The sequence below is a fragment of the Orbicella faveolata genome, unplaced genomic scaffold (genome assembly GCF_042242905.1).
Source record: "Orbicella faveolata isolate gen_17 unplaced genomic scaffold, um_ofav_v1 contig_35, whole genome shotgun sequence".
Lineage (NCBI taxonomy): Eukaryota > Metazoa > Cnidaria > Anthozoa > Scleractinia > Merulinidae > Orbicella > Orbicella faveolata.
This window is the reverse complement of record NW_028301564.1, coordinates 20,702,966-20,716,694: the sequence shown is the minus strand read 5'-3', so window position 1 is coordinate 20,716,694 and position 13,729 is coordinate 20,702,966. Positions and strand designations below refer to the sequence as shown.

Below are 13,729 nucleotides of genomic sequence, written 5' to 3'. Positions count from 1 at the left end.
CACTGTTTGAACAGAATTGTCGTAGTGACGAATCTCACCCTTCAAGCTCCAGTATTGCTCAATGAGGAATCTGTAACAAAACATACCTGCTTCTTTCATTGAAACTCTGAGAATCCCCGATGGCAAACTGTATCCAACTTTGTTTTTAGCCAGTACTCTCACTTCGTAGTCCGGGTATTTTTCCAGATGTGGAAACAAACAAGAAGTCGACTGCTGATTTGTCAAAGATGTACAGTTCATCCAAGGGTTTTGAGATCCTGATCGTCGTATTTGTGCTAAATAGCTGGTCACAGGATCACCCAATGCCTCACGTGTCGGTGGACTCCACGTTACGTTGACTGAGTTACACTCTTCAAGAATGGCCTCACGCATGGTCGGATGATAAGGAACATCTGTCAAAAGCGATGTGAGTTTTCAGTTTGAGGCACGTAACGTACGTTCCCATTTAGGATAGAATGTATAGTTATCAAAATCAACCAAAAAAATAACCTTTTTTCAAGCTCAGTTAATAGTTTGGGGGAATTTTGATGCCGAGAGTGGGTGAGATTTGGTAGGAAGGTTAGTTGTATGGTAGAGTGCGTGACCATTTAAGTCAGCTCTCTTCCTCTAATATACAGAGCACACATCCACAAAATGATAGCATTTCTTGTTAATTAATATATTGAAGAGGATCATCTAAGAGAACGGATACAGCGATCAACTGACAATGCGAATTTCTCCCATTTTTCTTACCTTGGGCTGTCTTCACTTGCCATGTGTTGCTTTGTAAACTGCGTCCCAGATCGTTCCAGGCCAAAACCACCACCCGGTACGTCTTACTGTACTGAAGGTGCAGTACGTAACTGGTGACACTTGCATCGGTGATGTTTATTTCTCTTGATTTTTCTTTAATTGGCTCAATCACTGTGTAGTAAATTGAGTACATGGTAATCCTGCATCCTTTATCCAACGGCCTTGTCCACTTCACTGTAACATTTCTTGCAGTGATTTCTGACTGGTTGCTTAGAATCCTAGGTGATTCAGGTGATCCTATAAGAAAAGGAGATTCTTTGGTGTGTGGCTAAACAAATATTATACGCAATGAGCGAAATGGTGCATCGGCACCATTGAGCCTGAGAACACAATATGTATTCACTTAGAAAGGTGCGTGGGCTGGTTCATTGCTAAATCTCTCTTGATACTTCCATCGATCAATAGTCGATACATTCATGGAAAATTATTCAATCGATTCGTTCAGCTAGCCAACCAGCTAGCCAACCAGCTACGAAGCAACAATACCTTATTTATGCTGTTGCTACACAGTGTTGGGAATTAACACACCTGTAACAGCCGTCTTTATTGTTGCGTTTGTCATATCACTCCACCCTTTTTGGTTCACAGCTTGAACGCGGATATCGTAGTCGGTGTCGCTTAGAAGATATTTAAACAAGCAGCTTTGTTTTGTAGGGAAGGTTGTACAGTTAAGCCAATCATGATCTTTGTTTCTCAACTGGACTAGAAAACCAGTCACCGGGCCTCCGCCAGAATCTAAGGTTGATGGCGCCCAAATGACTTCAAGCGTGCCACATTGCTTCTTTTTGATTTCCAGCAACGGTTTAAACGGAACACCTATCAAACAGGGGGCAAAAGAATCTTATTTTACTTTATTTCCAACTTACTTGACTGTGCAATTGCAGCGATTTTGGAACCACGATAAAAAAAAATGGCATCCTGTTACACGTCTGTTGGAAATATTGTCCACGAGACGAAAGCAGCAAGCCAAATTTACGTCACTCTTTATCACTGGAGTATATGCAATCCTAAGATACTACTTTTGGCAATTTATTTGCGAATGTTACACACCACGCCCACATGTCTATAGGATCTGAACGTTGGCACTGAAGAGCTAAAGAGCACGATTTCTCAGACGGAACTCAAATTTAAAGGGCGTGACCTCTGACCTACTTTTTTAAGTGGCTCCTGACAACTGTCCTAAAATTTTTGTTTTGCCTCTTCTGCTATTACAATACTACTACGTTGCTCCCTAATTTGTAGACAATGGCGAAGACAAAACTATGTCTGATATTGACGAATTGCTTCAAGGAAATTTGACTTAAGATTTCTAAAATAATAACAAAGGCTTCCAGTTGGCATTTCGCTTCCCTGTGAATGATTGAATGACAAAAATCTATGTAGTCGCCTGACTGTAACTTGCAGCATCGAGTAAATCTTACTTTTGTGCTGGAATTCGTTACGAAAAAGTAGATGCTGTTATTCTCGTGTTGTATTATTTTCTCTATCTAGTTTCTAGTTTCTTCAAACCTTTCGTATTTAAATTTTGCCACCTTAAACAATGCCACATATATCATTAGTTTTGCGTTATCATGAGAGAATTCGGTACCTGTGTCAGTTAGAACAGATACAACCGATTTCTCGTTGAAGTCGCTGTGCCCTCGTTGATTCCATGCAAAAACCATGATGTCATACTTCTTGCTACAATTCAACCAAAGGCGATGTTTATTAATGTCTGGCTCATTCAAGATAGTTGTTAGCCACGCACCGGTTTCACTTGAACTGGTCCTTGAATTCCTATAGTGGATCGTGTATCGAGTTATTGGGCAGCTGCTAACCGAGGGAGTGTCCCAGGACAGCTGAGCACTGCAGCCCGATGGAACGGCGTTGACCATAAACGACTTGGGTACATCTGCAAGAAAAGTAACAGTCAACATTTAAATGAGTAGAAAGGTACAGTCATGGACAAAAGTCCTATGACAAGTTCGCACTTTTTTCGCTTTTGCACACAGCCAAACCAATAGTCCCCCCACCCCACATACAATTTTGAGAAATAGCACTTGCAATTTTTCCCGAGTTTCAAGTTTGCAATGCGTGGGAAGGTGGGGGGGGGGGGGGGGAGGGGGGAGGGGATAGTAATGCTTTTTCAAACTTCAGTTGTAAGACACAGGTAATTCGTTGCATTGCACCAGTGTCCCAAGGACTTTTGTCAACCATTGTAGTTTGCCATTAGTGTATACATCTCAGTTACCATGAAATGATACAATGCTCAAATCGTCATGCGGACCAAGTTGACTCACAGCGGCTTCATTTTCCGTAAAAGTGCACCAGTTCTTGTTCACACTCTGGTTGGAGAGAGTCATTGCACTGTGCGAGAAATCCTCACGACTAAGCTAATGATCCTGTTTTACTTATAAGTCATAAAAAAACCAAGCTGCTTGCAAAATTATAGAATTAAGTTGACAATGCCATGATGGTGAACTTCGACCTTGGAAATCACCAAAGGAAATAATACACTCTTAAATCCTCGGACGTGCACACAAACTAATATCCAAACGAGTTACAAGTTGAGGAGTGAAGGGGTGGATGAAAATCCTCTCCTGGATTTCAGTTCCATAGAAAGCCTTCGGCTTGCTCTATAAGATGAGATATCTTTGGTTGACTTCTAGGATACTTCATCTTCGATTTTCCTTTTTTTTATTTAAAAGGTCAGAAAATATTGTAAATTGTTGGAAACACAGTTGGACCCTGCTAATTTGAACTCGGTTATTTCGAATTCCCCGTTATTACGAACTGTAAACCAATTCCCTAGGAGTAACCTTTTATTCTTTGACCATCGCCTTTTTCGAGCCACCGCTGTTTCAGACTTTTTTCGTTTCCCATGAGATTTTTAAATAGCGAGGTTCAAATGTAGGTCCAAAAGGAGAGAGGAATGCAAAAAAGTATTAATTCTGCAACTCTGCTCATGAAAAGTAAAAATTTGGCTAAACCTACATGTCTGAAGCCGTTGGTCATGGCAATGCCAGTTGACGCAGAAAAACAAGAAATATCGAAATTTCGGTAAGGGATATGAATGAACAGCAACTTACATGATAAGTTAATAAAGATGGTGAATTTTAAGCTCGGTAATGAAATGTGAAGGTGAATTAATCAACATGACACGAGCGTGGGACAAAGAAAAATTCTGAGTCCCCGACAGGAATCGAACCCATGACCTCCTGTTCGGGATTAATTCACCTTCACACAGCAACTTACATGTTCTGCCACACAAAGTAAGTAAACTTTCAAAATTCTCAAACCCGCCCCCCCCCCCCAAAAAAAAAAACCTTTCTGGGGAGCGGTATCCACCCCTTTCCCCTCCCCTACCTTGAACTCGCAAGTTTAAGGGTTTATTTGATTAAGCAAAGTAGCAACGACAATGTCGACAATAACAGCAAACAAAAACTACCGTATCCATAAAATTGTTCATATCTTGGCCTTACCTGCAGTTGTTGTTATCTGTTCTTCTGCTGTAAGACCAAAGCCCTCGGAGGTTTTTGCTCGTAGTTCCACTTTATAAACTGCATTAACCTTGAGCCCACCAAACTCATGGGAACGCACCTCACTCGATAAGTTAATGGTCTGGTGGATAGAATCGCTTTGTGGTGTTAACACAAGTTCATATCCACTAACTGAACTCATTCTAGATTTTGCTTTGCGTGGAGGTATCCATTCCACTTTTACTGCATGTCCGCACTTGATTGCCTCAGAGGTCACAATTATAGGGCGTAAAGGTACTTTAGAAACTCCTATAAATATCAAACATACTGATCAATTAGTCATTGAAGTGACAGGCATCCAATGCGAGAGGGGTGGATTTTTTTATCCTACTTCATGTTGAGGTCAAAAAAGTCAACTGAGATGAGGTGAAAGGTGAATTGGGTTCGGGTGGGGTAAGGTGAGTTTAGGTGAAGTGTGAGGTGAGGTGCGTGAAGTAAGATGGGATAGGGAGAGGATAGATGAATTGAGGTGGGGTGCGGCTCTAGATGATGATTGAAGTGAGTTGAGTTTGGGTGGTGAGAAGTGAAATGAGGTGAGATGAGATAAAGTAATGCGAACGGAGGGATGTGGGATGTGACGTTGGGAGCTTTCAGGTGATAGGAAGTGTGGTAAGGTAAGGAGTTGAGTTGATGAGGGAGAGTTGAGCTGACGTGAGGCAAGTTGAAGTGAGGCGAGGCGAGGTGGGTTGTGATATCCAAGATTGAAAGATTAAAAATACGCATGAAATGCTTACCAACGTCGTAAAGGGGAATATCGTTTTCTGCGAGTGTTATGTTGGACAACTGTAAGGCACACTCGTATTGTCCCAAATCGTCTTCTGAAATGTTCATGATCTGGAGAACGGCCCACCCTTTTGACTGCTGACAAAAGTTAGGAGGCAGGTGGTTGTAAAGCATCTTGTATCTTTCGTTCTCTTTAATTTCTTTTTCGTTGAATCTCCAATGCCAGTAGTAAGAATTTAAGTGTCGGCGATCCATACCTTCAAATTCACATTTTAAAGTTGCATTTCCTCTTGGTGCAACTCGAGGAGGCGAAGTGGTGAGTGTGAAGTGTTCTGGTGGACCTGCAGTATACACGCGAAGTGGAAAGAAGACAATGAAATGTTATTAATTATCATAGTTGTTGGTACAACCGCAATAAGTACAGTGACAACAACAATTAAACCAGCAGAAACAGCAGCAGCAAAACAGCAACAAAGCGGACAAGAGTACGGAAGCATAGGGATTGGAAAGATCAAACGTGTAGCTTTAAGCAATAACTAGCGATCAGCGACAATGAAGTTTCGGAACTTGTGTCGGAGGAACAGGCTTCTGATCATCGAAAGGGACACTTCATGAAACCAAGCCTAAAGTCGATAAAAATGGGTGCTAATGCATAAGTAATAACCCTTTGCTCGAGGTCCCTTAATGGTGCTGACTACACAAAGCTATATTTCGCAGTGACTCCAAGTAACATCTAAATCGATCAGTTGTCGGGTTTCTGGCCCAAGAAAAACAAGTGCCTTTTTTTTTTCCTTAATGGCTAACTTACCGTAATCGGGAATTCCACTTTTAGGCTTGGTTAATTCTATGTACATATTAATCTTTTTCTCACGGTCTGTCAGTGGTGTTTACTAAACGACCGCAGCCTAAGATCCTGATTGAAATGCAACAAGTCATTGAGTAGCCTTGAACAGGCACAATCCGTCTGTTTGACCGTCTCCGTCCATCTGTCTATCAGTCTGTCTGCGTGCCTGCCTACCTGTTTCTCTGCCTGTCGTTTAAACGAGAACTGACAATAACCGCATCTTAATGAATCTGATGAGTTCAATGAATCATTGTGTAGTAAAGAACATCATGGATTTATTAACTCCACTTACATTTAATATGGATGACTTCCACCCTTATGGCACTGCAAAGACTTCCACAGAAGTTCAATACAACGACTAAGCAAGGACATCCTTTTCATAAAAAGGTTACAAGAGCTACCGAAATATATCATATTGTCTGGGTGGATTGAAAGTAAATGTTATGATCTAGCTGGGTATAAAGAATATCGAGAGTTAATTTCGGTAACGAGTCGTATCGAGAAAACCGGCTCAACATTGATAACAATAGACATTGTTTTAAGACCTAAAATTGGTCTTATATGGTCATTTTGAACAATGGCGGTATAAGCTTCTAAATGCCCACGGGAGTTTTTGAAATTTCCGATTACCATACGAGCGCGAAATTTAAACGATCGGAAAGACTGAATGGAAGACAAATTCTCCCGAGGGGAGATGGTATTGGTATAATCCTGTCGGTGCAAATAGTTGCGGTGGGGTGGCTGGTAGGGTGACGGTTGTACACATGTATTTAAAAGTGAAAGTAAAAGCTGCCGACAAGTAAGGCATCTTTTTGCTTTAAAATTGCTCTAACCTGATAAACTCACCACGCGTGGGAGTGAAAGTGAAGTTCGCATTTGGCTAGATTGCGAACAGGCTCTCTTTCGCTCTATAACCCATAAGATCAGTGTAGGATGAACGCGAAGATAGCGAGCGCGATAATCGAGCGGCAAAGCTGCTCGCTTCGCGCTCCCGCTGTTTCCGCGTTCGACCCACGGATTGAAAAGCAGGAGGAGAGACTGCTTTCAGTCGAGCATTCGGCCACAACTATCAGCCGCACTTCCGAAACCGCTCCATCTCACTCGGTATTCTTTTCGGCCGTCAACGGACCTTACAACCAAAATTTTTGACACTTTGTAGTATTTCGACATTTTCGCTCAGGGAGATGTAACTTCGACAAAGCTCAGTTGATAATAATGGTCAGATCATTGAAAACAGTTTGCTTTAAAGCCAAAAATTGAAAGAACGCCGTAAATTACCATACGACAAAATACACCAGATTATAACCTGCTTGAGGATTATTCATTGCGATATTTGCTATCACGTTTTAAAATGTGTGCGCTCTGCTAAAAAGTTAAAACTCTTCGATACCTTATTTCATTTCCAAACTGATAGTTGTTCTACAGAAAAGATCACACCTTCGTTTGCTGCGAGCTTCATTGAGAACAACGGCGCTCTTTCACAACTAAAAAGTCACACCTCGTTTATAAAGTGCCGCGCGCTCGACTGAAAACAGTTGAGTCAAAATCTGGACGCTCCGCGAACACTCAAAAAATTGAAAACGAATAACTTCCATGACGATTGCCAGGTTTCAGAGAAAGATTTATACGCGCAAAAACAGAATTTCTGTCACGCATTCTCAATTCTAACCACCGCGCGGTCGACTTAATAAAAAGCAGAAAAGTTGTAACGCCGCACGAATGACAGACAAAGAATGTTTTCAGCAGCATACCTATTAAAACGAGTCGGAATTAGAATAAAAAGGGATTTAAACCGGGGGTTGTATTTAGAGAGACGTGGTCCGAATGCGACACATGTGGATAATTAGTTTTTGAATTGTGATCACCTCGATGCGCACAGCGGCGGTCAATTTGCCTTGGGGTACACCGGTGAGAATTGACTTTACGAGAGAAAAAATTACGCTGCCCACCCCCAAGTGCAGCTTAATTGTTCTGCCGAAAGTTTTCCGAACAACGGCGACGATTTTGGTTTGGCTTCGGACGAAGTCCGTCAGGGTTACCAAGAACAAAAGGCTATTCATTTTTGCTGAACGTGTGATGTTGAGCCGGAACAATAGACCATTTCTTGATACGTGACGTCATCTATATCAATATTCTTGCGTTCAATTAGGTAGGCGCTCCCAAAAGAAATAATACACTATAAAATATCTGAAGTGATTATTGGTTGCAACACTTAGTGACTGTTACTTGATGTATTCAAGTACATGACATTGTATAATTCAAGTAAAAGTGCTGTGTCACAGATACTGTAACCTTACTTACAGGTAAGTGAGACTTGAATATGACGTCTTTTCGTGTGATACTTGTTTTTAGCTTCACAGGTAAAATTTCCGGCATGTTTCATGTTGGCTTCGGAAATATAAAGAGATAAATTGAGCTGCTTTTGGTTTTTTTCTTCTCTTAGAGAAATAGTCTGGTTCACATCACCATTTGTAAGCTCTTCACCACTTATGAACCATTTGACTGTGGGAAGGGGCCAGCCCGATGCGATGCACGTCAAAGAGGCTTTTCTACCACCAAACAGAAAGCTTACATCTTGAGCTAATTGTACCGATGGATTATCTAGGAAATAAATACATAATTGTCAAGATCTCCGTCTCTCTGCCTCTCTCTGTCTCTGTCTGTCTGTCTGTCTGTCTGTCTGTCTCTCTCTCGAGCGCTTTTTTTAATCAATGAATGAATAAAGAAAAGAACGAACGAATGAAAGAGTGAAAATTAAAATAAATAGAACAGCACTGCGTAAATATTAGCATTTCAATACTTACCAATTGCCAACAGAACTTTAGTTACCAAGTCCATATAATCAAAAAACTCCGACACACGTATCAGATCATCCTCCCTCTCTGTAATATTCCGCAGCTCCTCTCTTGGATTTATGTTATTCATCTCGACAACAAAAATGCGGACTCCTTTTTGTCTCAGTGATTCAGAGGCTTTTCTATGAAAGCCGGGTGGTAGATATTTACTATAAGCAAACAGAAAGGCAATCTTTGGAATGTCCTGCCCTGTGCTCGTGAAAACATATTTCGATGTGAATGTTAGAGCTTTATCTATTCTTTGCGGCCATCCACCAGAGTTTTCTGGCAAAGTAATGAGTCTATTCAAAAAGAGATGTAAATCAAATCTCTGAGTAAAGTTAATCAACAACGTGGCCTCGTCACTGTATTCAACCACTGCAGCATTAAACTGGGTCGAGTAAGTTTCGAGCTCCAACATAACTCGCATCACAAATTCTTTTTGTATGCGGTACTCAAACCAGGAAACAGCTGCGCTCCCATCTAACAGAAAGGCAATATGCGCTCCATCACTGTATGGGTTGGTATCTGTAAATACAAACATAAATCAAATAATCAGAATATCATAATGCTTTATGAATTAACTTCTGACTAACCTTAGTAGAAATAATAAGCAAACAATGAACTCCCTCTGAGGAAAACTGTAGACTAGGAATTAAGGTAGAGTTGGATAACTCAGTTTAAACTTAAGTTTTACCCAGAGTCGCCAAAATTCGGTCGATGGTGTGAGGCTTCTGATAATTGTAACTGATTGGTCCCTTTTTTTTTCCATGATGCTATAAGCTGACAAAAATCGTGAACAATTCACTAAAGGTCCGGTAATACGGGCAACATTTTTCTTCAACTTGTCTCGTAACATTGTTGCATTGCAACTTGAGACACATTGTTAGGCGTATTACCACGTTTATTACCAACTTGTCTCGCAGCAAAATACAGTGTTCCAAGTTGAGGCAACATGTTGCGCAAAGTAGACTCGAGTTCTACTTTCTGCCAAAAATTTTAGTTTTGCTGCTCGTATTACCACTGAAGCTACAACTTGTCTCGCAACAAATTTGAATTCAACGCTTGTGACTGGCTGTCGCGAAACGCGGCAACGCGGCAAATAAAAAACATGGCGGACGGTGAAGACGAGCCTGAATTCGAAGTAGACCAGAAACTCTCGGAAAGTCATAGATTTGCCTTATACAGACCTCGAGGGTTATAATAATTTTTAGGACACCTCGTTTGTCCCTTCAAAACAAGCAGCGAAAGGCAAAAGGCTTGGAAGAACTGTCGCAAAAATACAACCTTTCGCCTAGCTATCTGAAACGACAGATTCATACTGAGAGAACTTTGTTGGCAAAGGACATTAAGAAGAGAATGACGGCCAGAGATCAAAATGGAAGTTCTTCGAAACGCTAAATTACATGAAAGAAGGCGACATCTTTGTTTACATGCGATTGACCAATTGTCATGTAGAATTCCGCAGACTTGCAACATTATCCTGCGAGACAACTTGGTCACAGAAGTGGTAAAACGCATAACAGAGGGTTTCCACTTGCAATGCAACAATGTTGCGAGACAAGATGAAGAAAAATGTTGCCCGTATTACCGGACCTTAACAACGATTTTTTTTTAGCCAAAAGATTAGCCTGTCATGTTTTCAGTCTCTAAGCTTTTATCAACTTTTCAGCGTACGTGAGTAGATGCCAATGTTATCTTTAGTCCTCGGGCAAACAATAGGGAAAATGTGGTCAGTGTTTTGCACAATAAATACTTTTTGTGTCAGTTAGTATTAATTATGTATAAATTTACAGCATATTCAGATTTTTTGAAAAAATAGTAAGATCCAAAGATATGTCGTATTCGAGAGTATATTGAACTTGTAAAGAATGTTAAGAGCTATCTAGAGTTTCTCATCAATGTCTTACAAGTACCTAATAGAGTTCATCAATTCCCCTTTCGTTATATCGCCATGGAGATGTCTTTGGATGTACGTCCAAGGATTGCCTTAACTCTAGTCCCGGAGCGGGATGTATATGTATTTTCCCCCTTACCGTACCCAGCCTCAAGAATAACGATGATTAAACTAGATAGCACTCGTTTCATTAAAAACAATTTCATTAATTTGACGTAAGCAACATTGGATGATGACATCATATCACATGGTTATTTTGGCGTGTTCTCCAAACAGCCCCCATCTTGGATGCCCCAATTTGGATATCTTGACTTTTTCCAAAACTCGACAAAATCACCAAAGATGACTCAAATAATCAAAATCAGCGACACGGTGCTCCTAAGTCGAAGAAATGTGGAACACTAACTTCATTATAAGTATTTTGTTTATAGAAACAATTTGGGTATCGCATTCCTGTCATATTATGGTTGCGGTGGAAACATCAAGTTCTGAGGACAATAACATGCCGCACCCAATTGTTTAAAGATTAATCTCTTGATTTCAGATAAAGTGGCAAATTTGACAACGGTTAAAATCAGCGCCGTCACTCTCCCGCCCCTCCGGTCTGACAGGGTTGATTTTCCTTGGTGCTAGATATTACTGAACCGTTTCTATAATCACATTCCGTAAGCTGACCCATGGGCTTAAGCATTCCACAAAGGAAGTTGAAAAAAGTTTGAATTAAATAATGACTTCGACTCATTAATGCTTATTATTACCTCTGTCCGCGTCACAAAGAATCACAAGGCAACAAAAGGAAGTGACGAAGATTTGAAAGCAGCTCATGGTTTTTAGAGCAGACATTGGAAACAGCTTGCCTGAAAAATAAAAAAAATAGCATTCGTATTTTTCAGATGCATGCAAATCATGTGAAGCAATGGATGAAAGCTGATCAAGGGAGATAATAGATATGGCTTGGTTTAATTTATTTAAATAGTTATGTCTTACCTACTAAATGGTAAACGGGCAATTCGTGCTGACTAAATAAATTCGATTGAGCGTCCAAAAAATTCGGCTATCATAGAATGCAGTAGAATGCAGCAGAGAGGCTATTCGTTTGGACTGTATTCACACTATTGTATAATAAGCAAGTCCACATCTGGTACGTACATGTATACAAGCACAACGCATTTACAAAAGGAGACGACCAAAAACCACTTTATGGCCAGTTGCTGTTAATAAGGGAAAACTTAAATGGAAAAACTGCAAATGACACTCCAAATTGAACCTGAAAAATATATTTAAAACACTCTAGAACATGCCAGAGGAAATAAATTAATGCAAAGCTGATAAGCTGTGGGAGATAAAACTTTATAAGACATAATTTAGCACATATCACTAATTGTGCCTGTTTGTTTTGTTTTTCAACAACTTTCGTTTCGATTGAATAAAGAGAAAAAAAATAGCAGTGGATTAGTAATGAGGTAGCTTAGCGCACATATTGTATATGTTGAATTCGTGTGTTTCAATCATTGGATGTTTCATTCAATTTATTGACTGGAACTTTTCTTTTAGCCCATAATTATTTTATGCTGGTCTTTGTGTTTTGTTTTTAGTTTTTTAGTTTTTTTGTTTTTTGTTCTCTCTCTCTGCGGATCTGTTTCCTCAGTATGGCAGATGAGGCGACGAAAATGCCGGAAACCTATATTTTGTTTTGCTTGTGCTACAATGATTTAGAAACGCACTCATCTGTTGCCCCATATGTAGCTATGAATTAAACGCTGCAGCATTGGTCATCAAGCATAAACATGTTTCATATTATTATATTGCATTATAATTATGTTGCTCACTGTCGTCGATTTCTGTTTCTCGCCCTCATTTGCGGTTTGAGCTAAAAAAAGCTTTAACCGGGACTAAAACGTGACATATTTGGGCCAAAAATCATATGTTACGCTATTGTTGTGTGACTGCAACACATCGGAGCAGTCCTGAAAACTCTTGTAAAAGCAAAGTACTGTCACTAACTACAATTTACTATCAACTGCCCACTAGGAGCCACAGATCCAGCAAACAGTACAGACGATGACGCACGTGCATTCTGGAAACTAACGGATTATGACGAGTGATCTAAAACTGAGTAAGGCAGCACTTTGCATTAAATTCTGATGAAAAGATCGCCATAAATTTGGTTTCAAGACTTGAATATGGCAGTCACGCCTCTAAGAAGACGGCGAATAGGCCACATTGGATATATCAATATTCTAGCATGGTTCCGAGGCCTTCAGGAAAAACTTTTATATTTGGTGGTGATTTCTTTGTATTCTCTTCTGGTTTTCTCTTCTGGAAATTGAGAGACAAAAGAAACTTTAAAAGATTTGTCATTTTGACCCAAAAGCCTACGAGCCATGTTAGAATATTGATATATCGAACTTGGCCCACTACTGAACAACTTGTGAATGTTGTGTATCGTTGGTTGGTGAAATCTGGGATAGGAAGATGGAGAAATCTCCTTTCGAGCGTCTAACTCATTGCCCCTCCTGTTCTTTTGTCATCTTCCAAGATAGAGAAGCAAACTTTTGAAGAGGCAAAACTTTTGTAAATTGGGAACGAATCGTATTTTTGAAACGTTGTTAATGTATCCCAGAGAAAAAGTATGACTATCATATGACTTCACCACTACGTACCTCTGCCGCAGTTAAGTAATCACACAGCGCCGGAGGAAAGTGGCGAACGTTGAGAAAAATTCCATGTTTTCCGAGCCTAATCAAACAAACTTCGCAGGAGAGAAGAAATGCAAATGTCGTCGCTACCAAAGAGCCGAAAAGGATCGGTCGTGAAAATGTGGCTACAAGCTGGTTTTCACAGCGCATCAAGCAACATACGAAAACGCAACGCCTTTTGATATGAAATTATCAGAACAAAAGGTTCTAATCATAAATATCTTACTGCCGCTGGGCATTAGTGTTGCTTATGCTTATACGTTAATATGGCATGACAAATTTCCAACGAAACGGTCAGTATTCACAATTCACACTTCACTTTTAGATGAAAATTTTAAACATAGTGTATTCTTACACCAAAAGTACAGCAGTCGCCCTAAAGTAAAACAAATAAACTAGCAAACAAACAAATAGAAATTAAA

The 13,729-nt window shown here is 40.1% G+C and overlaps 1 protein-coding gene across 1 annotated transcript in view; it reads right to left on the bottom strand.

Annotated features, from left to right (window-relative positions):
* LOC110051438 (uncharacterized) overlaps positions 1 to 13,729 on the bottom strand; it is a 25,580-nt gene extending 11,851 nt beyond the window's left edge. The window contains exons 1-10 of the mRNA XM_089273178.1: positions 13,272 to 13,729; positions 11,367 to 11,465; positions 8,682 to 9,239; positions 8,179 to 8,478; positions 5,045 to 5,374; positions 4,254 to 4,559; positions 2,381 to 2,683; positions 1,321 to 1,608; positions 733 to 1,029; positions 87 to 392 (exon numbers count right to left, since the gene is read on the bottom strand). Coding sequence (XP_089129304.1) covers positions 87 to 392; positions 733 to 1,029; positions 1,321 to 1,608; positions 2,381 to 2,683; positions 4,254 to 4,559; positions 5,045 to 5,374; positions 8,179 to 8,478; positions 8,682 to 9,239; positions 11,367 to 11,451 — 2,773 coding nt within the window. The 5' untranslated portion in view covers positions 11,452 to 11,465; positions 13,272 to 13,729. The remainder of the gene's footprint in view (positions 1 to 86; positions 393 to 732; positions 1,030 to 1,320; positions 1,609 to 2,380; positions 2,684 to 4,253; positions 4,560 to 5,044; positions 5,375 to 8,178; positions 8,479 to 8,681; positions 9,240 to 11,366; positions 11,466 to 13,271) is intronic.